General features: G+C 42.6%; 1 protein-coding gene across 1 annotated transcript in view; it reads left to right on the top strand.

Moving 5' to 3' along the window:
* The window catches only part of cdkal1 (CDK5 regulatory subunit associated protein 1-like 1), a 232327-nt gene that overhangs the window by 58054 nt on the left and 149572 nt on the right, over positions 1-24701 (top strand). The window contains exon 5 of the mRNA XM_030102247.1: positions 21581-21677. Coding sequence (XP_029958107.1) covers positions 21581-21677 — 97 coding nt within the window. The remainder of the gene's footprint in view (positions 1-21580; positions 21678-24701) is intronic.

Below are 24701 nucleotides of genomic sequence, written 5' to 3'. Positions count from 1 at the left end.
GGTTTTCTTCTCTGGCTTGGTGGCTCGGCTGTGCATCTTTACTTGATTTATTGAATTTACTGTTTTTGCTGTGGGTGTGTTTTTTACATGCTGTTAACTTCACCATCGCATACCTTCTTGCAGCTTTACACATGTCAGCGAGCTGCAGTAAGTAGAATGTCTGTGAAACTTGCGATTTTAAATGTGGATCAAGTTTCAGGTGTGTGGCGATGTGCGCTGACATCGGTGGGCGGTCCTGATCAATAACCAGAGAGTCTTGCTTATGAAATGATTTCCCATGATAACTCCCCAGCCACGCTTCAGGCATGTAGCAGGGCAGGTCCTACCCTCCCAGGATGCTTATTGCCATTATTGTGACGGGAGTGAAATGAAGACACACACACACACACACACACACACACACACACACACACACACACAGTCTTTATTCAGCTCAGAAATTCCTGCCTCACTGTATTGACACTCTTTTCTGTTATTTTGCTTTTCAGTCTGAAAGCAGTGCGCTCATTCCCATGGTCAAACGAAGACTGTATTTGTGTCACACTAAAGCACCGTTTACATGACAGCGTTTCAAGTGAAAATTCATCTTTTTCGTTTTTTCGTTGTAGAACAGGTTTGCGTTGATATGGCCGTGTTTTTAAAGTGGCGCGTTTACACAAAAACAACAGAAACACTAAAAGCAATATCAGACATGCCAGGCTACAAAGTGTTGCTGTTGGTTACTTTTTAATGAAACCACACACACACACACACACACACACACCCGCAGAGAACAATGTGCTACAAAATTTAACAATGGTGAGTACACGCACATTCGTATGGCGGCCATGCTGGATCGTGGAGCTTTACCGAAACGAAAGATAACGCAGTTTAGATGACTGTAACTACAAATGCAGGAATCACTCTGGTTGTTCCACATTGCTTTTACATCACTTCATTCTCTACCCAAACATTTTACCAGGCCTGGAAGATTTCCAAAGTGACTCACTATCATTTCTTTATGGATCTTCAATTCGACACACTCATGCATCCACTGATTTCAGGCAAATTCTAAACAGCTTTCTCAGTTTTTTATTGACAGCTCAGGGCAAATTACTCAAGATTATAGAAATTGGGCACTCCTGTGAGACATGCCAGGTGTTCTGTTGGCAGAAATGTACGTTTGCTTTGCCAGTTGTTCAGTGTGGCTTCTCACTCATAATGTGTATGATCTACATTGGCTGTCAGAAGGTTACATCTGGGCACGATGAAAGAAGCATTCTGAGCTGATCTAGCAGTTTTGACATGTTGTTTGTAGCTTTAACTTTACCTTCATGGTTTAAACAACACGTCTGAAACTGATGTCAGAAACATCTTTGATTCTGCGTGCCTCGGTTTTTATTCATTAATAACATTAAAAATTACCGGCGAGCTTGCTGCAGAGTGGATTGGCTATTTTCAGTTGCCAAGTACACTCAATGTATATTACAGTCAGCCCTTCCAGCTGGAAGTAAATCTGTACCTGACACAACTGTTTGTTCAGAGGAGACATCATGCAAAGTAAATGATAAATGGACTTTACTTATAGAGCGCATTTCATCACCTCAGCACTCTCCACTCGCTTTACATGATCAGTCATATTCACACATTATCACGCCCGCTCCCAGACACCGGTGATGATGGCTGCCATGCAAGGTGCTCACACTCTATTGGGAGAGACTTGGAGGTTAAGTGTCTCGCCCAAGGACATTTGGAATTGGAAGGCAACGCGCTCCACCAACTAAACTCCGACTGAGCTGCAGCCACAGGTGCAATATGCATCACGGTGGTCACGGAGTAGAAGAAATTCAAGAAAACACTTCCCTCAGTGGCAAAGTGAGTAACAAGCCCTCGAGTGCTGGATGAGTGATCAGACATTTGACACCATTTTATCAGAAGAGGAAATTGGACGGCGAAATTACTCCGAGTATATATTTTTCAACCATCTGGCACAGATGAAAAGATACATTTGAAGTTAAATCAAGAAACAAGAAGTGTATTTTTCATTCTGTGGGGTTTGTATGTTTTTCCTTCTCAAGTTTTTCAGGAATTAAATGAACTCTTTCTGAGAAATAAACGAGTGCGAAATAGCCAGGCATTTTCACTGCGTAGTTTTTAATCACAAGTGTCTACTGTTTTCAGCCTTGAAGACTAACTCTAAAGTTTCAAGGGAGGCGAGTGTATTCTGTTCTAAGTGCCTGTAATGGGTGTTCATAAGTGGTTGGTAGGAAAGACACGAGGGGCTGGGTAGCCTGAGAACGCTGCATCGAGATTTGTCTGATCAGTGGTATCAGAACCCACCCTGTGTCAGTAATTAAAACAGGAGGTGATTGTTGACATGAGCAGAAATCGTCTTTTGCCGGGTCTCAAACCGGTAAACCCGTTACCAGAAATAGAAACAAGCTGAGGTTGCCGAAAGCAATGAACGACCAGTTCAGTGCCAGAAGCAGGAGCAAGGGTAATTTTCTGACGTGAGGCGACATGGCTGAATGAGTAACCGGTGACGTGCTTTTTGATAATGGACACAGTAGGATGTTTCTAATGTGAGGCGAGAATAGCGTACCTGGCTGCATAATGCCAGCGTAAGGTTATTGAAGTGGGACGATAATAGCTGAAGGGGTAATTGGCAGCCTGGTGATGGTAACAGAAACAGCATGACGCTGCTGAAGAGAGGTATAAAAAAAAAAAAAATAAAGGAGAGATTTAGTGGCATCAAAGCAGAGCCAATAAGTGAAACTGTAAGGAGGGATTGAGTAGAGGTGAAGAATCTCACGGTGAATAACTGCTACTGGCAAATGTTTCATAACTGACCTTTACAATGAAGCTGAAGGAAAGGCTTGAGTGACGAAAGGCCCAGTTTGACTAATGCCGAGTGTGGGATCGCTGGAAAATGGAAATCAGCCTGGGTCTTACCAGCTGTGTAACCGACAGCCTCAATGCTGGAAACAGAAGCTGCAGAATCCTGGAGGTGTGCAGAGCGGAGCTGGAATGGGCGCTCTGTGTCCGTAATCTAAGGAGGAAACTGCAGACGCTCTCTCTCTTTCAACGTGGAGACTGAGGAGAAACGGCGTGAAGATCTTCTGCTCCCAACTTTCTGTGAACACAAGTAAATTCTCTCCTGCGAGATGAGATGCTTTGCGACCCAATAAAAAAAACATAGTTATCAGAATACCAACAGTATATTATTGGTATTAGGTATAATACTTTGATATAAACCCTAAAACTCTAAATATAAGATGTTTCTTAAGGTGATGGCCTGAAATCGTGGGTTTATTCTTGATGGCCTACATGTAGTACAAAAATGTGAAGATTGTGCGCCAGGAGTCAAGGCATATATACAAATCTAGATAGAAACAAAAAGGAATCATTCGAGGTGTGTGTGTGTGTGATGGTGCTGAACTTGAACTTGTATGATCTCTCAATAATGGAGAAGAATACAGCGTGCGGTTTTCATACAGACAGACGTTTAACTGAGGGCATCTGTTCAGCTCTCACGTTTTTAATGGAGCACATCTGCAATGCATCCTTTACAATCATTTATAAAATAAAGCAAGGCTGAACTTTTGTCCAGCCATTTCTACACGTTTGGGTTACGGGAAGCTCAAGGTTCCAGGTTTTGATCTCTCGAAGTGGAAAAGTGATATGAGACACAAGCAAGGGATTGAAATGTGCTTTCCATTGATTTCCATTTAAAATTCAGAAGAAAAAAAAAAAACTTGTATTGGGGAAGCAGACACACACAGACCTATGAGCACACATTCACATAGCTGGTTTTTAAAATGATTATGGGAAGTTTGGCACCGTGAGTGTTGATAGTATGAAGCAGTTTAATGCCAAACTGACGACCTTGGCACCGCTGTTCTCAAATTTTGTCGCAATAAGGTGCATTTAATTGAATTTGCAGCTAAAGAGATAAGGCACGAGAGATGAAGACAAATTACAGTAAAGGAAGGGAAGGAAGAAGTGAGAAAAAGATGGATGGAATGCAGGAGTAAATGAGAGTGAGGTTATTTTGCTTCCAATTAATGGGAACCGAGGACCCACCAGAGTCATTTCTATTCCATTTTAATTGACTTCAGTTATTTCAAGCAAGTGAGATATTCGCCATTTGGGAGTAGCTGCGGAGGTAGAGAAGAAGATGGTGGGTAAAGAGACCTCTCTCAGGTGGTGATGTGTTGTGTACTTGAGCTATGTGCTGCAGGTAATTTTTTTCCCAGCAGGTGATGACAAGCTCTCACAAGGTCACACCATTACCACTGTCTGTCTATCACTCTCTCCCCACTTTTGCCCACTTTTGCACCTTCACATGTTCTCTAGGTCACTCCAGTGTCTGTAGTTTCTCCATCTTTCACCTCCATTTTTCAACCCTTTGCCATGTCATTTCTCTCCCTCTTTTCTCATCAAACTTCGCAGTTCGGTCTGGGGAGTTATGAGATATTGCAGCGTGCCGTCGAATGTAAGGCAGTGTTGACTTGTCTGAGAGCGTGTTCTGCTCAGGGTCCTCCGTCTCCCTAGTTTTTGTTGACTCCCAAAATGAAAAAAAGCCTGTGTCTGTGTATTTGATTCCGAGACTACACAACTCGATCTTTATTGATTGATTACGAGTCATTTCGCAGTGGAAATCAGAGTGTTCATAATGTTCTTCCTGTGCCGTGATGTCTGTAAAACCAAACCGGTGCTGTCACTGCATTGTCAGTTTATGAAAACACAAGGCTGTCATGTTGCTACATGGCCCACTGGTGTAATTTTAAAGCAGTAATTTCAAAGCTTTATACATAATTCACTGTAATCTCATTCAGAGGAGCTCTGTGAATGTCATTAGCACCTCATTAAGGACTGAGAGAGAGAGCGAGAGAGAGATGAAGTGGAAGGGAACTGTTGGGAGGAACGGTTCAGGGTTGAATTGAATTAACTGAGATCTAAAGTTTTGTTACCCAAATTAGCTCAAGTTAGAAAAAAGAGGAGACCTAAACTTTTTAAATTAATTTCTCATTGATTGAGCAGCAGTTGTCAGATTGTTTGTATTATAATGTTTTAGTCTTCTTTTTTAAATGTGAAATTGCTGAAGAAGAGGTCAACAAACGCCGTTAATCGGTCGTTCGTAGCTGAATGTCTTTAACTGCTGAAAGCAAACAACTCAAATAAATGGCTGCAGTGAATTTTTTAGCCCAACTTCACATTTTTTCTTGTGTTGCTGAAACGGTGCTCCAAATGCCCGTTTATTTTGTTTTGTTGTTAATTTGTCTGTGTTGCTTTCATGGGAAGCCCTTTGCGTCAGTTTATTACACATGTGCCAGAGAAACTGTTGTAGCTTTGGTCTTATGTGATTTTACTATGCATAAAAATTAGGGTCGTCAATCTATTAAACTTTTTGATTATTTAACAGTTAATTGTATGCCATCATTTTATTACCATGGAGCTGCGCGTAGCCACATTTATGTGAGACGTAGCTTTTTGTAAATGGCTCTCAAGGTGAAACTTTTTGACACAACTTTGCACGTTGTGTTTCAGCTTTTGATGTCTGTTGAAACTGCTCGTCACGTTCATTCGGTAAACAGCGGTTTCTCTATTTTCTTGTGTTGCAGCCTCTTTCAGGTCTCTGTCCATTCCTCACACATGTAGAATCATGTCAAATTGACTCACTGGAAATGTTGGTTGCCATGGGGACAGTGATGCTTTCCCCGCATCCTCACACGCCAACTGATGAGGAAATGGCGAGCAAAAGCTAATTTGCATTCAATAATACTATCAAGTCAACCTGTCAGGGTGAAAAAAAAATAGCATTTTACTAAAAAAAAGGACATATTTCATTTGCTTTTAAAATGTTGTAACAAATAGCATTTCATTTCTAGAAAATACTGCCTGCTTTGCTGCACTTTAATATATTCTAATAAATCAGTGGTATCAGTCTCATATATATGACATCCGCTGGCCGGTGTGGCTTTGGTTCACATCTTTTGGTTTAAAAAAAAAAAACAACAACAACTTTGCAACCAGGTCATGAGTGTGAACACAGCTTATCTGGGATTGAGGAAATAAATAAAACTTTGCTAAAGTCAGAGATTGATTGTAAACATTTGACAGCTAACATGGATTGTGTGTCTCGACTAATAAACACTTTCATTGGTCCTGGTGGGTTGACATTGGTGGTGAATGCAGGAAAATGTCAATGTGACATAGAGATCATCTGACAGATGGCATATGGAGAGTGCTGCACTGACCCTGCATTCACCTGTACACGCACACGCACACGCACACACCTGCTGCTCCCCCCGCCCTCCCTCCCTCTGTTTTGATTTCAGTCAAACTGTGTCAGAGACATAAAAGACAAGACGAGTATTACTAGAAAGTCTCTTTTTCTTTGGCGAGTCTCCCAGTTTGGGCTTGTCATGTTTGTCTTTTGTGTTTGACCTCGTGCAACTTACTTTTTGTGTGATTAAAAAAAAAAAAAAAAGGAGACGTGTGTGTGTGTGTGTGTGTGTGTGTGTGTGAGAAGGTTAGAGAAAGCCCGGATGACTCAGGTGGCAGGTGCGAGGGAGTGTGCAACAGCCAGCTGCCGCGTCTCTATCAAGTATCCGCAGTCACACACGGACGTTTCTGACGCCAAACGGAAACCTGTGGCCCTGAAACATGATCAGCCTGGATCTTTTCACCTCAGAGACAAACACACTGTGGACACAGCAAACCTGAGCGTCAACTTTACAACGGTGCATATTCACTGTGTACTCATGCACGCGGTTTGCACACAGCGTCTGATTCAGCAACTTACTTTCAGTCGTCTCCTCATTAATTAATACCGGCCTGTTGTGTGTTTCCTCCTGAGGTGCAGATGCGTTTCCCCGGCTGAGCTGCAGCTCGGCTTTTGGAGCCGACTCTTCCAGAGGCTCCGTCGTTGGTGTTAGATAAGCAAATCACTGACCTGGAAATCACCGAGCTACTGAGGTGCTTGATACTTGCTGCTAGTTATAAAAGATGACATTCTCCCCACGCCTAAAACAGAGCGTTCATCGCCACACACCTTCAGGGTGATAAGTGACAGCAGATTTATTTGAGAAACTTTGCGGCACGGCATGTGCGCTGATGAACATACAAGCACTCTTGAGGAAGTCTCTCTCGATGGATGTCACATCCAGATCCGATATGTTAAAGTATAAAGACGGGCTTGATATACATTAAGTCATGCAAGATGACAGTAAGATCTTTGACCTTTGCATGACTTATGCTCAAACCCTGGGGGGGAATTTGAGGAGCGGCGCGCACAGCGGAAGAGGAGAGATGGGAGCGGAGAACAGATGACGGGCTGGTCAACTTTGAGGAGGATGCAGGAGAACGAGAGAAAGTAAAGCACATGGTTTAAGGATGGAGGGGCTAATAAGGAGGTCACAATCGATGGCAGATGGTTGGTAAATGGTGTATGTTTGAAGGTTTGCAGCCCTGCAAGCTGAATTCACATAAAACACTCCATTTACATTGAAGTTACATTCAAAAATAGACACTTTTCTGTAGGAAGTTTGTGCTCCTTACTGTTTAAATATAACAACTTGTTTATGTAACCATTGGACAAACACGGCGAAAACCAGCCAACATGCAATTTCACAAAAACGCCGTATGTGGAGTGACACAAGCCCAGGGCGTGCATCTTCGCCATAGGTACGCGTGCAAAGAATGATGGATGCACAGAAACGTACTCAGCCAGATGCCAACCTCTTTAAAGCGCGGGGTTGGCGGGTCAGTGCCTCAGCAGACCTGGGGCAGTCCTTAACCTCTGAGGTGCTGTAAACAAACAGACAGATAGCTCTATATGGAAGGAGGGATTGTTGCTGCGGGGAGGCAGACCACATGTGCAATATAGGCTACTGTACATTTATTCCCCGACTCCTGGGGTGTAGCAGCGATGTGGGATTATGTGCGTCTCCGGCTGTGTGCTTGTGTCAAATAGGATACGGTAATGCGTCATCTCAGTGCCATTTACATCGAGACACATCTGGCATAAACTTTGTAGTGTTGTGCAGTTTTCGTCCAGCGCTTTGCCCAGGGTTATCCATGCACTCCACTTGCGAGCGACAGGAGATGGGGAAAAATTTGTACTCATTGTAGTCAGTCCTCAGCCTGTCTTCTCCAGTGTCCTCATAAGCGAATACCACATAGATGGTTAAATATTAGAAATCCATCGATTAAACTGTGTGTTTAAAGTTGCATCAGGACATCTTGGAGTTATTGAAAATCATTGCATAAACTGACTCTTCTTGATAGTAGCGGTGAAGTGACCACCCGAGTAAAAAAGCCCTATTCCCACGGGATTATGACCACCTCAGGACCAACTATGATTTGTACTAACTGCGGACGATGTCTGTGATCTTAAACCTCCCTTTTTCCACAAACCTTACCAAGTGGTATTTGTGCTTAAACGAGTCCCTCAAAATAGCATTTAATATTTCAAAAAGCTAATGTCTATGAGCTTGACGTCACATGGACAGGACAACAGCGGCTGTTGCGATGTGCACAAACTTGACATATCTGGTGTTATGTCATTAAATTTGAGTAAAACACAAATTCACAAATTACCAGAGATCCCCAGATGATTCTAATCCTGTGAACAGTACATTACAGAGTATAGACATAATATCAATGATATGGTGGCATCTGACCAGACTGAGTTTCCTAGATTTATCCCTAAAAATGGATAAATTGACTTAAATGTATCAAACTTTCCAGTCAAACATATATCTATCTAGTACAGAATTTGGTGTGGAGTCATCCAGTTTTATATTTGCCATCCAAATACTGAATTCATCTTTTTAGTTTGCAAACTTTATCGCCATGTGACACAGAAGATAAGGAGATGTGCATTTCATGTCAGTGGAGAGGGTAAATTTGATATGGCTGGTAAATCAGTTCCAGTACAATATTTACCATTTACACCGAGTCGTAAACATATTGAAACGAACTGACCAAATACAAGACATATGGCTGATTTTATGAGCATATATTCACACTAAAATGAATAATAGACATATTTTATGTATTAGAGAGACAATGATTTTAAGTTAAACTAACTTTGCCTGTCCTGGCCTTATCAGCTTCGTTGTATATGCACGTTCATGTACTTTCTGCTCCAAACCAATCCAGTAAAAGTACATCACAGTTGCTGAAAATTAAAGTTGTGATGATCGATTGATTTAAAACATTTATGTGTTTGGATTCAGTACTTTTTACAAAACGAGAGTCAGAATGAAGAAAAATATCAGAACATTTGGTGTGAGATCTGAATACCGTTAGTATAAAGCGAACATCTCATCATAGATTCCAGCTGTCAGTCGTCGTCTATATCAGCGTGGTTTCTAGCCTTTAGCCCAAATGCAATTTTATTTCAATGTACCATGCCAATGTATCTTTAAATTGATATGAAAACTCAAATGCAATAAAAAGGTTTTATCTGCACTGTAGACCACAGAATGTAGATATTTGTTGAACATGGTCTGTATTGATTGAGGAGAGAGGAGGAAGATGTAACAAATGTAGTTCAACAAAAGAGGCCGAGGCGGCTCTATTCATCACCAACGAGAAAAATATTCACCGTCTCTCTAACAAGCTAAATGTTTTTTTTTTTTTTTTTTTTAAATCTCCTCCTCATGTGCTGAAGCCTTTTTTCTCCAAACAATTCGCTCCTTTTCTTTCTTGTCATTTCTAATGTAATGAACCATGCCTTGAACCTTCCTTTTAATTGATGTTGACTCAGATGAGAAAAGTGAAGCACACACACACACACACAAAAAAAAAAAATCATAAATTAATTTTTACCAAGTAAGCAGGGGGGGGGGCTCGCATCTCAATTTAATCAGACCGTTAGTTTTGTGCATACCACAGCCTTGGCTTTTAAAGGAATGTTATTGAGAATGAATAAAGCGCAGTGGTAAAGTGAGGGGGGCTCTTTTAGAGGGACTGATGAGCCACCGCGGAGCCACTTGAGGCCGTGCGAGGGGAAAGACATCAGCCGGGGAAATTAACAGGCTGAATAGATACTTAGACTTTGCAGCTTCATAATGAGACTCCGTCTGTCTACATAGACCTGCTCTTGTTGTACGCGTAGTCACATATCTGCTTTCGCATGCATGCTCGCTTAGAATAAATAACACGTGAGAAATATGCGTTTCTATGCAGTGCACAGACATGCGGGTTCAAAGATGTGCTTGTACCGAAAAACACATAATCAGCGGCAATTAATGTGGTTTAATTTGTATGAAATATGAATATAAAGAAATAGATACAAGGGTCAACCTTTAAACTGTACGCTGACTTGATGCTGTAGCTACGAGGCTTTCAGACACGTATAGCGAGCCTTTGTATGTGTGTTTTTCAGTTCATCGACCTAAGATCTCCAGCCAGGGAATCAACCTTAACAACATAACAGCGGTGATCCTTCTCGCTGTGAAAGCTACCATGGCAGCATTTGTACCTCTCGGGCGGGTTTGATCCAGTGTTCAGTGCGTATACACACAGTTCAGGCTCTTTCCGCCGTGCCAATTCGACCTGTGAAAACTCGCTCGTTTTACCGTCGGCAGCCAAGGAAACGTGCGTTATTGCTCAATGTTTTCTTGGATGCAATAAAAAGTACGTCTATAGTAAGTAGACTTTAATTGCACACTCCAACTTTATGCACACCTACAATAAATAATTTATAAAGTCTGCAAGCTGTTAGCGTTATAAAAATCCCCCCAGTCCAATTTTGTGTATCAAGTTAGAGGTTCACTTGAAGGATAATTAAAAGAAATGCCAGATTTAGATTTTTACAACTTAAAGCTCATGTTAACTCTTAGAAAAATTGTTCACCATTCCTGCTGTATGTCTTTCCTAATTTTAGTAATTGTTGTTTATCTCAATGTTTTCTCTGTGATTATTTACAGCAATCTGAGGTCAACAGATATATCATAGGTGATGTGTATTAATTATATATTTAGTGAACTTTTAGAGACAGATTTTCTCTGTTGTGTTCGCTGCTTGTTAGAACAGTGTAATTATTCTGTCATCGCGTTGTCTGCAAATGAAAAAAAAAAAAAAAGTGTTGGTTTGTAAAGATTGTTGATGCGTTCCAGGTCACAGAGCATGTGCCATTCCACTCTTCCAAACCCCCGCTTGTAATAATTTATGACCTTGAAACCAATCATGATTTTTTATGCTTGGACTAATTTTGTGTTGATTCATTCAACCAAGAATGACTTTTCACCTGTGTCATCCAAGCTAAGACTCTCCTCTCATCTCCTGTTGTGGATCAGAATAATTACAGAGCGACGCACAAACGTGGAAAAACGCACACTCACTGGCACATCCACGCATACACAAGCGAGCGTTTGTTCATTTAGAAGGGGTGAAGTGCCCGTACGTCGACACGGGTGCTGGATTTCAGACCTATTTGCACAAGAAAACCTGGCCGGGTCAGATTGTGGATTTGCATGATAAATGCCTGCGTGTTCTGTGACCTGACCTGTTTAGCCCGAGACTCGAGCGGCCACAAAAACACACAACATAAACCATCCACCCATTAGACACGGCTTTATCCCAAATCGGGTTGAGGGGTTGCTGGAGCAAATCCCAGCTGAGGCGGGGTACGACGCGGACAAGACAGACAGCCAGACATGTACACATTCATGCCTCTACAGTAAACCTCAGACATGTTTTTTGGACTGTTGAGAGAAACAACAGCAACACAAACAAAACCCCCGCGCTCACTTTGGGGACTCCGCACAGGAAGTTCCCCCGAGCCGACACTCCTTCTCGCTGCGAGGCGAGAGATTGCTGAACATCAGCTATATAATGTGAATTTATTATGAATTATATTACAAAACTCAGCTCTGCTTATTCCGGGGGTTTTGTTTGGAGCAGTTTATTTTTTGCCTGAAACACTGACTACCATAGTTTATTTTCCTTGATGTTTTTATAAACCTTAAGCCGCGCACAGCGACTCCCTGCTGATATTTGCTCTAATAAGTGCACAAATCTATTTTAGAAGATAACTCCCTCTCCTTTCCTGGCAGTAGCTCTCTGCTCCGCGCGGCTGTGTTTGTTTGCCCTTCCTCAAGTATTAACTTGGCAGTTGTCTCTTCAATTCCGCCCGAGGCTGCGGAGCTGCTACCATATTATTGTCCTATAACCGCGGCTCCTATAGATTCTTGGACTTTGCATGAGAAATGGGACTCATGGGGCCCCTCCCCTGATTCAGTTTTCAGGTTCTCCTCTTTGTGGATCTGTCAAGTGCTCATCTCTAATGCAATTCCCTGCACATCTGTGTGTCTGCATGTTGGCGTGGGCCTTTTGCTGTGGCTCTTGCTTTTTTTTTTTTTTTTTTCTTTTTTTATTAGCATTTTCTCCATTATGAAGCATTCAAGCGGTGAATACAACTCATTTACAGTAATGCAATATTTATCACGCATTCTACTGATTTTTACAAGACAGATGTCATCCCTTTTCCAGGCGCTGGGCAGGTGTGTCAGGGATTTATTTTTTTATTTTTTTTTTAAAGGCCATAATCTGAAAACCTTGCATTTCCTTTGACTTGCTTTTACTAGGCCCACGTTGACGATTGCGCCGCATCCTATCTCTGATATACCCGAAGGCCACGTGAACTCGCCATAAACTAGCCATGTTATTGGTGTGTATTGATTGGTCAACAGATTGCCTGTATCCTGTAAAACAAAGCTGAAATGCGAATGCCTTTATTAACCACATTGGTAATAAATGTGCGAAACTAAAAAAAAACAAGTCAAGTCATGGTCACAGTTGCAGCAACCCCAATCAATCCCAATCTCCCCGCTACTGTTGAAGTCTTTTAAAAATGCAGATTGAAAACAGGGTTTCAAGTGGGAGGCCCTCGCAACTAGTCTTTGGTGCTTAAGCTGACCCAGTTTATATTACCTTTAACATCACTTACCACAACTCACTTTTATGGACCTGCTTTCATGTAATTATCTTTTATTGATTAAACGGGGCATCTCTTCTCAACTCCCCACCTTGTTTTCATTTACTTTGCTTTCAGATGTCTTTTTTTTTTTTTTCCTCTTTAATTTCAGATTTTCCTTCATTCGGAACGTCTTTATGGTTCCCCATGTCCCATAAACACAACGGCAGCTGAAGTGTTTGTGAGCGTTTTGTATATGCGTGTCAGAGGAAGTGAGAGATCAGAGGGGGGGATTCAGGAGAGCGGAACCGCGGGAACCTGTGTCTCATCGCTCCTTCACGGCCCCCTGACCCTTCAGCCTCCCCCTTCATTTCATTTTTCATCCTTCCTCCCTGTCTTTCTATTAGAACATGAAGATGAATCTGCTCCTCTTCCTTTCTTTCAATCATCGCCAGTTTCCTCTCTCGTGTTTCTCCGCCTCTGCTGACTTATCCCTACCGGCTCTTTCCAATCAGATTTAAATGATAAGTGGGTATCGCTCTGAACCGGGCGTTCCTGTGTTTACTTCTTTTGTATGCACATCTTGCATTCAAAGTAATGCCCTTGAATAGATTAACAAACACAAAAAGAGTTTTCTCAGGACTTAAAAGAGGGTCTCGTTTTAATAACCATTGGAATTTTTTTTCTCATCCCGCTTGATTGGCTCTGCTGTGCAAAAGGGTTATTTTATTTAGTGAGTATATTTTTTTTACATTTTGTATAACTATAATCACATTACCACCTCTTTTCACAAAAAAGGTTCACTTGTGTCACCTAGACTGAGTGATAACATGCTGAATTTAAAATGGTTAATGTCTGGCCCCTGAAGAAGCGGTCTGTGATTTAACCAAGTCTACAGTGGGATTTTGTTGGGGCAAAAACATGAATATACCAGAATAGAAGCCATTTTTTGAGGTGGTTGTGACTGAGCCAGTCCTTTTCAGTGTTTAGGTTTGTGGTTTAAACCACATGTCTAGTATATGTCAAAACCCAGTGGAAACTCACCATGGGTTAAGACTATTCATCATTAAAGTATTATACACCTCAGTTTCCGTGATAGTACTTTTTTTTTATTCTCCATTTAAAACAGTTTGGACCAATGGCCCATACTTCAGACCTTGGAGTTCTGTTTTTTTTTTTTTTTGTTCCTGAAAGAGCCTCCGTCATACAGACAGTAACAGACAGGCTTTGCTAACCTTTAATTAAGTCTTCTAATGCATCACAGTGAGGTGAATGGACTTCGCTTTAGTATTTCTTTAAACTGATTTAGAAGTCTCAATGGGCTTTGCCTCATCATATATAACCATCAGAAAGACTCTCCTTGGACACTTTGACATGTAGACTGTGTGAGGTGATTGACTGAATTGAAAGAGTCAACGCAAGTTTACATTTTCACTTGAAAAACACAGTTTATGTCCCCTTAACTTTAGCCTGATGAGACACTTCTCCAGGTAACAGGAGTTTGGTGAAATAGTCACAGCACATGACTTGAAAGGCTAACAGTGATAATGACAGAGAGGCACTGTGAATTCAAGTAATCATTTCACTGCATTACTAATTTGAGGATTAGTTTCTAACATGTCAATCCTGGCAGTCGTGGCCTTGCACAAGATTTCTCTGAAACGCAGTCGATCGACACGAGCTGCAATTTGAAGGATTAGGATTTGAATAGGTGTACAGTGGGATCTATTAGACTTTTGCTGACGGTCCCATTGCGTCATCTGTCATGTTTACCCTGACTTTTATCTCTTCTACCATCATCTGCTTCCTTTTCCACGCTCTCCTGCATCGTTCTCTCTTCCTGTGTTTATATAGACGTTCTTTTGACAGTTTTCTGTCAATCACTCTCTCTCTCTTTTTTTTTTTTTCTCCCTCCTCCTCAGCTCTGCCTCCTCGATATCAGCTCCATCTCCAAGAGGCCCCTGGTCTGCTACATTAACAACTTTCATTTAGTTTAGTTTGTCTGCAGTCAGATCCCACAGGCTCGGAGTTAGCTGCTGTTTTATTTATACTGTTTGTATTTTGACAGTTGTTTTTGGTAAACTTTGCCAGTGTACTTATTCACAGAGGAAGAGTTACATTTTTCATCAGAGTTGGGGGGGAAAGAAAAGAAGTGTGTTTCCTCCACATTCATTCAGCCGGCGCTGTCAGTCAGAGGAGATGCGTTTTCACGCTGCCGCTCAGAAGAAACACTCAGGGAAATAAATATGGAAACATGAATAAAACATTAAACAGATAAACATACATTGTAATCCCCCTAGCAAATCAAAAGTAAGTAAGGTAAAGTGCTGGATGGTAATAATCTGGGTGGAATTGAAATTGGGACAGTGACCAAGGCTGCGATTCATTGACTGTATACGAAAAAAAAGTTTTTTGGGGGATGGCAGAGGATATATGGAAGACGAGTGGAAGATTAAATACATTTAGGCCTCCCTCCTCTAAAACCTCATCCACACACACTCGTGCACACATTGGCTCACATCTTAATTACTGAGGCTTGATGGGTACTTAACCTTGCCCCTTGCTGCTTATGCTAATGCAGGGGGGTCAGGAGTGCGCTGAGTGGCTGGCTCGCTGTCAAATCAGGCAGAAAGAGTCGTCATCGCGCAGATGAGAGGACGGAGTAAACAGGAGCAACGACAGGCAGAAAAGACAGTTTAAGTATGTGGCAGGCGTGCGGTATATATATGTATATATGAGTTCAACAACTCAAATTCAATGAACATCAATAAAAGAGCTTCAGAAATAATTGTTTGCCCGACTCGCGGTCGTCGTTTGGATTTTCCAAACAGTTTTCTCCTCGTTTCCCTGCTTGATGCACTTAATTACAGTCATCGGGTACGAGAGCCGGAGCTCTTCCAAAACACTGACCTGCACTCGACACTGTGTCCCCAACGCCTCTCGCGCAGAAGCAAAGGTGGAGAGCACTTGCTACAGCTGCACCGCCGAAACCGCTGCGAGCGCCGCGCCGAGTGTCTCTTATGTGTTTTTCAGTCATTTAGCAAAGTGTCAGCAACACATGTAGCCGAGCCGTCGCTCCGCCGCCGTCTGAGCACTTTAGGCGAAGCTGCTGCTCACACTGAGTGTCTTTAATGTTTCAGGGCGTAATTTAGCAGCACATTCAGATTAGCATTTTTATTTATTTAGCTTCGTCGCAGCAACAGTGCCAAGTGACAGCAGCATGTGCTCACATTATGCTGACGCTAAAAGTGCAAGTTGACACTATGTTGTTAAATGCGATCAAATGGGACTCAAACATACGGCCAGAAGACTGAAACCGCTTCAATCCGGTCCGGTCCGGCCCGCAGAAAGACACTGACAATAGTGAAAATTAATAGTAAGGTGTTGGCTGGAATTTTTTTCATAAAGGCAACCAATAATGTAATGATTATGATTGTTATGAAAGTCTCCATACTTACAGTATTTAATTTACCAAAACTGTTTTGATGATAATGGGTGGATCAATGAAACATTTATGCTATTTTACTGGTCAGATTAGACTCGATTTGGCTGTTTAAACTCAACTGTCTTCGACATACTTGTTGTAAAACAAACACCCAAACAGAGGATGGAAAACTATGATTTCTCCACATTTCTTCCACAGTCTCTGTGTTTTTCGTATACGGAGACCGTCGTGCCCCAGTCACAGGCCGCCGTGTTAAGCAGTACGGTTAATCACAATGCAAATATGTACATCGGCTCACAGATTGAGTCAGTGCTTGTGGCCGTCTGACCTCATCCTTTAAGCAGTGGGTTGGTTCAGGAGCATATGGCCGGCTCTGTGTGTGTGTGTAATGAGCTCATCTTCTTCATCATCCCCCACGATGTGGCTATCTGTATATGGCTGGGAGTGCGGAGCAGCAGGGATGGTCATTGAGAGGACATACTTACACACACACGGCGCTCGCAGCTGTAAGCCGGCTTTGGGTTGGCTTTCCACCTCGCAAACATACTTATGGAGGAGGGTTTTTTTTTTTTTTTGTTTCGCCCTCGGATTGTTCTCTTGGTTTGAGTTTTTATAACTTTAAAAAGGCAGAAATGCAGTTTTGGATTATCAGAAAAGTTAAAACTGGACCACAGTGACGAAATCGGTTGAGGCGAGTGCAGAATAAATTAGTTTGGTGCTCACAGTTCATATAATAAGAGAGTTATTCATACAGCTATGATTCTAAATCTCATTGTTATCATAATTTTCCAGGCTATAAAGTAGATATGATATGATCCTCGAAAAACATATTTTATGATCAATCTGAACATTGTCATGTTTTGTTTTTGGCCAATTTTTTTATGCTCGCCTTAAGAAAAAAGTAAACTTTTTAATGAGGATCAGAGACAGTACAGATATTACACATTACTGTGGTAAATACAGAAAAAGACACAGATTAGCATTTCGTTAAATTGTTATCATACGGTATGATAAATCCTTTCATTTTGCATATTAAAATCAAGCAACACTAATGTTTAATGATCATATTTTATGGTCAAATTTGATACTTTTCTAAGTATATTACTGTGTTTTAATTATACTGTGTGCACATTTGATAGTCCTCAGAAATGTTATATCATAAGATGACAGCATTTCTTATGATAGTGAGATGTTGTGGTCAGATGTTCTTTGTGAGGTTTCTGCTATGGCGGCATTGGACTTCAGTAACCTGTCTTTGGATTGAAAAGCTACGTACTCATGCTGGATGTTGCTGTTGACAAGCCGAGCAAACTGATCTGTGGAGTGAGACCTTTGAAAAATCAGTGATGGTATTAAATATTTGTGAGATTCCACATATTTTATGGCATTGACTTTAGATGAAATCCATTTGTTCGTATAAATAGGCTTTGGTCTTTGAAATCCTTTCCCCACATACCGCCATTATAATCACAGTTTTCACATTTGAATCAATTATTAAACTTATTCACCCCTGTTATTTAAATATCCGACAACAAGACAGTTCTTTTTGTATGAGGGCCACAAAAATATTACCTTTGCCAATTTGTCCAGATTGTCACAGAGCTGGATATACTAAAATTATGGCTACTAATGTCATTACTAACCTGTGATTATAATGCTGTGATCCCAGGTTCAGTGTGGTTGATATGATTTTTCTGTTCTTTTGAGCTGTTAATGATATGTATTTTTTGGAAATCGGTCCCAAGTCGAATATTTCATCATGTCTGGTCCTTTATTTTAGTCTGCTGTAGGAACAAGCATAACCCGATCTGGGTATAGCTTCGTAGTGTATTTATTTTTCTTTTGGCGACAGTAAATGTTGAATTCAATCAGAACATCCAAATATTTTCCAACTTGTTTGGCTGATTGCTCCTCATAATATATGCACATGTGTAATTCCAGCTAATTGCAGTGGACATCAAGTATCTGCTGAAATGAAATTAAAAACAACGTGCCAACTGCTGCCGTGACAGCCAGCTTATGGATGCAGACACGAAATGCAGTTTGCGTCAGAATGTCCTCGCTCCGCCGTGCTCTCCCGTGTCTGCAGATGTATGAGACATATGTGGCAGTCGTATGAACATCAGCGTTGCAGCTCAATTTATCTGATGTGATCACATTGCAGTTTTCTGTCATGCACGTGGCGCCATAGAGGGCTGCTGTGTTCTAGAGAAAAAAAAAAAAAAAAGAAAAAAAGACGACGCTCCTCTCCTTCACTTGAAGTTTTGCTGTGAGAAAGTTGAAGAAGCCCCTATATAGGTCATGCACCGTGGTCCGTCCAATGCCTACAGTTATTTTAATGTCATATTCATAGCAAGGGGCATCTCCAAGTCAACCTGATCAATTGAGTTGGACATTTAGTCTGCTCTCATTTGACTGATTCACTGTAACCACTCAGCTGTTAAAAACCAGTATGTACAGCACAGCACTCCCTACCATACATACATACCGCAGAGGTCATGCATGTATGCATAGGCCATTGTACAGCGCCGCCGCGGCTTGCCGTGGCCGCGGCTATTTGTGTGTGTACAGCGCGTTCGGAGCATGTGGGTGTTCAGACCCACGGCGCACATGTGGTCTCGAGGCGGTGGAGAGCCGTAACAAAGACTCGACAGGCCTTACGGATTCAGGGCGAGGTGCCAAGGAAGTCAAGGAGAAACCGTGCGTGGGGCGCGCGCGCGCTCAGACCCACACACCCACACACGCACGGCGCGCGTCCGCACAGGCCCGCACCTCGTCGTCTGATCTTAGGGGACATCTGCTGTGGTCCGGGTCACTGGCAGCGAGCGCTTGGTTGGGCTCAAAAGTATCACCACAGCAACTGCATCGCATAATCCCATTCCATCTCATCCCACCCAGGAGCAGGAGCGGGCGAGGCGATTGGCCCGCTCCCCCTGGGGCGCTGAGGCGGCCACTCAGGCGCTGTCTGCTCACTCGCTGTGTCAGCTCCGGCTCCCCGTCTGTGGGCAGGGAGCGAGGAGCGCATTAAAGGAGTGTTTGGCGCATTTTGGCAGGGGACGGTGTGAATTATGCAGACGCACCCCTACTGTTTGTGTGTGTGTGTGCGTGTGTGTGTGTGTGCTGCGATGCCAGTGGGAGTTCTCCACGACAAACAGCGTGCGGAGAACCAGCCGATACGTCCTCTCCCCCGTCCAGCCTGACTTGGACTTGTGCAGAAAGTTTGCTCGTGTCCGTCTTCCTCCTCCTTCTTCTGCTCCCCTCCTGATTCTGTGTCAACTTAACAGCGGTTTAAAACCATGATAACAGCTGCTTAGTGTCACTTCTCAATCTGTATGATCCTGATGGACTGGGACATTTACATGAGGGAATTTGAGGCCCTGTCCACACGGAGCCAAGCTCAGACAAATCCGCGCAAATGTTTGTTCTAAGTCACCCATCGTCCACACGGAGCCAGCGTCTCAGGGCTCTGAAAACGACAAAGTTTGAAGCCGGGTCCCAGAGTGGAAAAATCTGAAGACGCGCCTGAGACGTCTCTGCTGTTACGCCTTTGCCGCATATATTTACTGAGAGGATTGCGTCATCGCCCCGCCGCACAACAGGACGCGTGCGCGAAAGTCCGGCAGAACCACAACAACAATGGCGCTTCAAAATGTCTTTTAAATATCTGTGCAAAATAGTAATTGTACATCGTCGTCCATCCACACCAAACTTTCCTTAACTGTCGCTCTGGAGGTCGCCATCTTTTGCGTTTGTTTACAATACAACGTAAATACAACGCGCTTTTATACGCATGCGCACTACCCAACTATTATTGCACTGCAGCGCCGCCAGTGGGCTTGGCATATGTATTACAGCGTTTACATGCGTCTTCAGTTCACTAAAGTGTACGCTTTTTTTTTTTTTTTTGCTGACTCCGTCTTTACGGAATTCGTTTTGTAAAATGTGACCGTTTTCGCTCCGTGTGGACAGGGCCTGAGTGTGTGTGAATCGTCAGCTTCTGAGATGTTCATGCCAATTGCGCCTCTTTTCTAACGTGTTTCTATAAGTCAACTCTTTATTGTTTTTGTGGGAAAATAAAGTTGTTTTGCACTTGTTTCAACCACCCTGAGCTCTACAAACAGGCCTGAATAATCACAAATAGTCATGAAAACCTTTAATTCCTGCCTTCATCGCTCGACTCATCCTTCATCAACTTCAAGCTTTTATTTACAACCCCCCCCCCCCCACCCCCCCCCCCCCCCCCCCCCCCCCCCCACCCCCCGGCATGTGACACTGCAGGCTGGCTTTGAATTGAGCCGTCTACCTTCACGTCTCTCACACCTCCTCCACCTCCACATCACCGTCTCTCTTTGTTTTTGCTGAAGAATACAAACGCAGCCTGAATCAAAACACAACTGACAGTTTGCATCCAGTTTGGTTGCTCCTCCTCTGTCCTCCTCCCGCTCGCCCCCCACCCGTCCACTCCCCTCCCCCTCCTCCCTCTCTCACTCCAGCTGTCAGGAGGCTTCATTATTAAAGATTCATGGCGGAGTCTGGGCAGCTCTTGGAAAAGCTTTTGTCAGACAAACAGAGTATCTCAAATCTGGCTGCCACTAACTGGAGGTGACATGATGAAGACTCGCGCCCACTCCAACACATGTGCATTTTCCTCCTGGTTTGTTAGTCAGTTTTACGAGAGCACAACATTTTTTTTTTCTTTAAAAATTGACAATCATCTTTGCAAATTGAATTTACGATGCACATTTCCTTTTCTCGAAGCATGTTTCTTCACATCGTGTATTGTTACTAGTTGTCCACATTTGGACAAAACTAACCCTGATAAGCTTTGTCCTATTAACAGGTGATTGAGTTACTATCTTTATGTACTTAAAAGTAATATTTATCAGTCAAAAGAACTCAAGTCGGATGTTGCTTTTTGGGTATAAATTCCCTTTAGAATTAGGTTTTCAAGCTGGTTACAGGTATCAGTGAAAGCTGCTGGTCTCTGTGGGAAGCTCAGAAATTCACTGTGACTGAACAGCTCTTCCAGTGACAGTTATGCTGACATACATTCACATATTTGAAGAGAAAACCTTGAGCTGCAATGGTCATCAGATCTACAACCACTGAACCATGAGAGTTGAGCCAAACTGTGTCATAGTTTATCATCTCATTTGTCCCAAAACACTGAAATGCCTGTATTCTAATATGTGATTTTTTTTTTTTGTTGCTTTTGTTTTTAACAGAAAAGCTCAAGAGCAGCAGAAAAAGGTGGTGTTAGCCGGGTGTGTTCCTCAAGCCCAGCCACGGATGGACTACCTCAAAGGTCTCAGCATCATCGGGGTGCGTATTGAGAAGAAAAAAAAACAAACTGATACAGAAAAAAAAGCTAAGCTTTACAGCCATTGTCTCACCAATATTCTAAGTTTCTAAGCTTTTTACCTGCTGTACTGTGTAACAATAACCTCAGAAACTTAGTACAGCCTCAAGTTTGATTCGTGTACACACACCTGCTGAAATTGTCTTCGTTCTCAGAAAAGAACATGAGATGGTTAGAGTTTTGTGACATGGTGTGTCACTGTGCAGGAAGTAGTATCAGAAGATGGGTAAACTGTGGTTATGAAGGGATGGATGGTCAATAACAACTCTCAGGTAGGCTACCGCATTGCTCAATTAATAAGGTGGCCAAAGCACGCCGAGAAAAACCTCCCCCACACAGTTACAACACCAGCAGTAGCATGAATTGTTGACACAAGGCGGAATGAGTCCCAAACTTTGATGTTGTTTACACCAAACTGTGACCCCACCATCTGAATGTAGCAGCAGAAATCGAAACTCATCAGACAAGTCAACTTTTCCAATCTTCCATTGTCCAATTAGGGTGAGCCTGTGCCAACTGTAGCCTTTCTATCATCTCCAATCAGTCCTTCTCCTCTGACCTCTGGCATCGACAGGACATTTCGCCCAGAGAAACTGCCTCTCACTGGATATTTTCTCTTTTTTGGACCATCCGTGAAAATCCCAATAGATAACAGTTTCTGAAATACCCATACCAACCATGCTGCATTTAAAATCACTTAAATTACCTTTAAAAAAAGAAAAGCAACCTAAAATAGATCAATTTGCTGAGATTTTATCTGAAAATTCCAAAAAAAAAAACACAGTATGTGTTTGCCTTAAGGTCTGTTTCACCTCAGCAATCACAGGAAGAAGGTAAAAACACGTTCTGACATTTTTCTTTGAGGAATTGGAGGCACTCATTGAAAGAGGAAACATTTCTGTCCGTTGCAACAGCAAAACCATCCGAGAAGTCCTGAAGCTAAATCCTCTGACCTCTAACCTGTCAGGTGTTGGTGAAAGAGTTTAACTTTCTCTGTGGATGAGCAGCATTCCTGCATGTGATCCTGATCGGTGCATAAAGATGATGGCGTTTATTCAATGTTTAGTGGAGCAGGTTCGCCCATTCGACTGTACCGTATATGCAGTCATTCATTTATTCAGCCAATGCTCACAAACGGCTCGCTTTCTTGACTGAACTCTCTGATCCTGATTTCACATAATACTCAAGCTATTTGCTTTTGTAAAATTCAAAACGTCCCTTTAGCACGAGGGTAAATCAAACACTCCCGTATCTGGTGCTGATTGCTGCTATTGTCTTATACGTAATGCGCTGGGGGGGTGGATGGTTGCTCAAATGCTACATTAAATATCCTTTACCATAAATAATGTTATTCCATTTAAGTAAGCATGCCACCATGTAACATAATTACATTCAAATAAAGCGGCATGTATGTATAATATAATTATGTTAGGATAAACAGCCTTGTATACGTGGAAAGCCTTCAGGGCAAGGCAAAAACAGCTTGGAAGTTTACCACTGCCCGTCCTTTCATTGTCAGGAGTCGATTGGTTTATGCGCTGAAATATGCGCACACACGCATGCATGCATCCATGCACGCACACACGAATGGCCGCATGCATGCATGAACAGGCGCACACGGGGCCAGACACAGACAGAGGTATACGAGAATGCACAGATTCCCCCTGTGTATCCTTGGTAGTTACAATCAGCCATGTAATGACAGTGGCAGTTGGTGGTTTATGCAAATAGGATGCAAAGCAGGATTCAAAAAATTGTGTGTAGTGATTGCACTAACGACTAGATGAAGGGGTGCAGTTTAAAAAAAAAAAAAAGAAATACCAGGCTCCCTGTTGAATTCATTTGCTTTAATTGACCCGTGCACGTCAGATTTCATGTGCACTGCTTTACTTTCTATTATGTTTTCCCACCTGAAGGTAATGTCAGATGGATGCATTGTGCCTAAGGTACACAGGCAGTCTGCGGTGTTTGGCTTCTCCGAGCTGGGCTTGTCACAGCTGGCTCGGTAATCTGAGCAGCACAATGGGAGAGCGGGGCTGTAACCACCAGGTACCTCCAATCAGTCTGCTCTCCTTTGGGGGATCAGACTGGTGAATATTGAGAACCCAGTTTAGCTACTTCCTAATATACAGCAGATGAAAAACAATCTTTTTAAGTTTTCTCAACACTTTCATCTTAAACAGGAACCCATCCATCTTCTCTACTGCTTTATCTACACTGTGCTCATGGAGAACTTAACTTAGTCCCAGTTTAAACACAAGGCGAAAGGCACTTTTAACAGTCGCTTATCAAACCAAGCCTTTCTTTGTGTGTTGGCAATATGCTATACTTCTGGGAGAAAACCTGTGCATGCACAGGAAGAACATGTACTCCAAACCATGAAGTGTCTTGCCATGAGGTGGCAGTGCTAACCATCAAATCACCATGTTTCCCCCCTAGTAAACATTTTTCTTCTTCTTTTTCAAATACGTCTCTTTGAAAGCAGTCTCGTGTTCAAAATTCTCGACTTTTTCCCAACGTTCAGTTGATATCTGAATCAAACAGTATTGTCCAAATGCAAAGCAGACTTCAATAACAGCCCTGAGTTGAAATGCGAGTTTGGATTTAATAGCTTAAAATGTAAACCACACCCGACCCTCACCCCAAGAAGGGCCGCCTGCTGTTGCTCTGAATGGACCCAGATTGCCTGGCCATTACTGGGAAATAGGTTTTATTTCACTATGTAACACGCATGTAACTGCTGCCTGCAAAGCACAGTGTGCCTCTGTGTGAATATGTTTCAAAGAAGGGTTACTCTGAGTAATGGGCCTGGAGCCATTGAGAGTGCTGGTGCCAAGGGCTGTGGAGTATAGACACTTTCTCTAAGAATAGAGAAAGTGGGAGAATTAGAGGTGGAAGGGATGCTGGGAGGACTGAAAGGAGAAATAATGGCAGGTAGAGATTATTAAGTTTCTACGCCCCCTTCTTCAGCTCATGCCTCGTTGCCT

Source organism: Salarias fasciatus, chromosome 11 (genome assembly GCF_902148845.1).
Source record: "Salarias fasciatus chromosome 11, fSalaFa1.1, whole genome shotgun sequence".
Lineage (NCBI taxonomy): Eukaryota > Metazoa > Chordata > Actinopteri > Blenniiformes > Blenniidae > Salarias > Salarias fasciatus.
The sequence above is the reverse complement of the archived record's forward strand: the minus strand, read 5'-3'. Positions and strand labels throughout refer to the sequence as shown.